General features: G+C 38.9%; 1 protein-coding gene across 2 annotated transcripts in view; it reads right to left on the bottom strand.

Moving 5' to 3' along the window:
• Positions 1-1,425, bottom strand: part of SLBP (stem-loop binding protein) — a 15,536-nt gene that overhangs the window by 5,540 nt on the left and 8,571 nt on the right. Inside the window, exons 4-5 of one of the 2 annotated variants that reach the window (XM_003801118.3) lie at positions 1,067-1,126; positions 631-768 (exon numbers count right to left, since the gene is read on the bottom strand). In XM_003801118.3, coding sequence (XP_003801166.1) covers positions 631-768; positions 1,067-1,126 — 198 coding nt within the window. The remainder of the gene's footprint in view (positions 1-630; positions 769-1,066; positions 1,127-1,425) is intronic. The other variant, XM_023507710.1, reaches the window with a different exon arrangement.

Below are 1,425 nucleotides of genomic sequence, written 5' to 3' on the forward strand. Positions count from 1 at the left end.
CTTGAGCCCAGGAGTTGGAGGTTGCTGTGAGCTGTAATGCCATAGCACTCTACCCAGGGGGACAGCTTGAGGCTCTGTCTCAAAAAAAAAAAGAAATCCTCTTGTGTCAGTCTCTCAAGTAGCTAGGATTACAGGAGTATGCCACAATGCCCAGCTAATTTTTCTATTTTTAGTAAAGACAGGGTCTTGCTCCTGGCTCAGGCTGGTCTCAAACCTGTGAGCTCAGGCAATCCTCAAGAGAGCTCAAGGGATTCACTGGCCTCAGCCTACAGAGTGCTGGGATTATAGGCGTAAGCCACTACACCCTGCCTAAATCTTGACAATCTTTATCTTGAACTTCCTTTTTTCCCCATCGTTTAATAACTCTAAGACCTGAGAAAAAAATATTATCTAACATTCAAATTATGATGATTTTATTTTTAATTTTCATGTCCTTGGTTTTTCAGTCACTAATCCATTGTTTGTATCATAAGCTCCTGTCAAGTCCCTGATAAACAGTTCTTCTCAAATATGAACTATTGAACTATTCATAAATGTACTCTCTGTATCAGATGTACTACCTTTTCTAAACAACATTACAAATGCAAAATCCCATGACTTGTTCAGAACATGCCACTCAAGTAAGACCACCTTGGGACTTCTTTAATATAGCGATCATAGGCAATTGTGTTCTTTCCATAGTTGATCTGTTTCTGTCTCCTCATCAGGACACTTTCGTCTGTCTCAAAATCAGCTGGGACAGTAGACATGGACTCCTTTGAATCAGAACTGAAAAATGAGAGTTAACAGAACAAGCCTTGCAATTAAGACCACCACGGTGAGCCAAGAAAATGCTGAAACACAATAATGAAAGAGGGCACGTCCTCCAGATTCCAAATCTTATTGTAACGGAACAGTTCAGAGTCTATAAAGATGAGAATTCAGTACACAATAGACACAATGTTACAAACTGGTGAAGGGTAGTACTGATTGATACATGCTATCACAATCACCATTTCTCATCTTTTCTCAATTCTTTTTTCATTAACAACCTACAGATAGAATGAGAAATGTTAACAGCCTTTACCTTCCTGATGATGATTTTCTCTCTCTTCCAAATTCATTTATGAGAAGTTTTCTTTTATATCTGAGGAAAAAATATTGCTGTTTTTAAAAAGGTATAAAAATAAAGTACCAGTTCTGACAAAACTCCACCCTGAAATCCTCAGCTTTAATCAAAATTAAAATTTATAAAAAAAAAAAAAAAAAAAAAAGGGCAGTGTCTGTGGCTCAAGGGAGTAGGGCGCTGGCCCCATATACCAGAGGTGGTAGGTTCGAACCCAGCCCCGGCCAAAAACTGCAAAAAAAAAAAGTAAAAATAGAAGTTTTCATTTTTCAGGGCGGCACCCATAGCTCAGTGGGTAGGGTGCCAGCCACATACGAGGC

Source organism: Otolemur garnettii, unplaced genomic scaffold, assembly GCF_000181295.1.
Source record: "Otolemur garnettii isolate 467f Iridium unplaced genomic scaffold, OtoGar3 scaffold00198, whole genome shotgun sequence".
Lineage (NCBI taxonomy): Eukaryota > Metazoa > Chordata > Mammalia > Primates > Galagidae > Otolemur > Otolemur garnettii.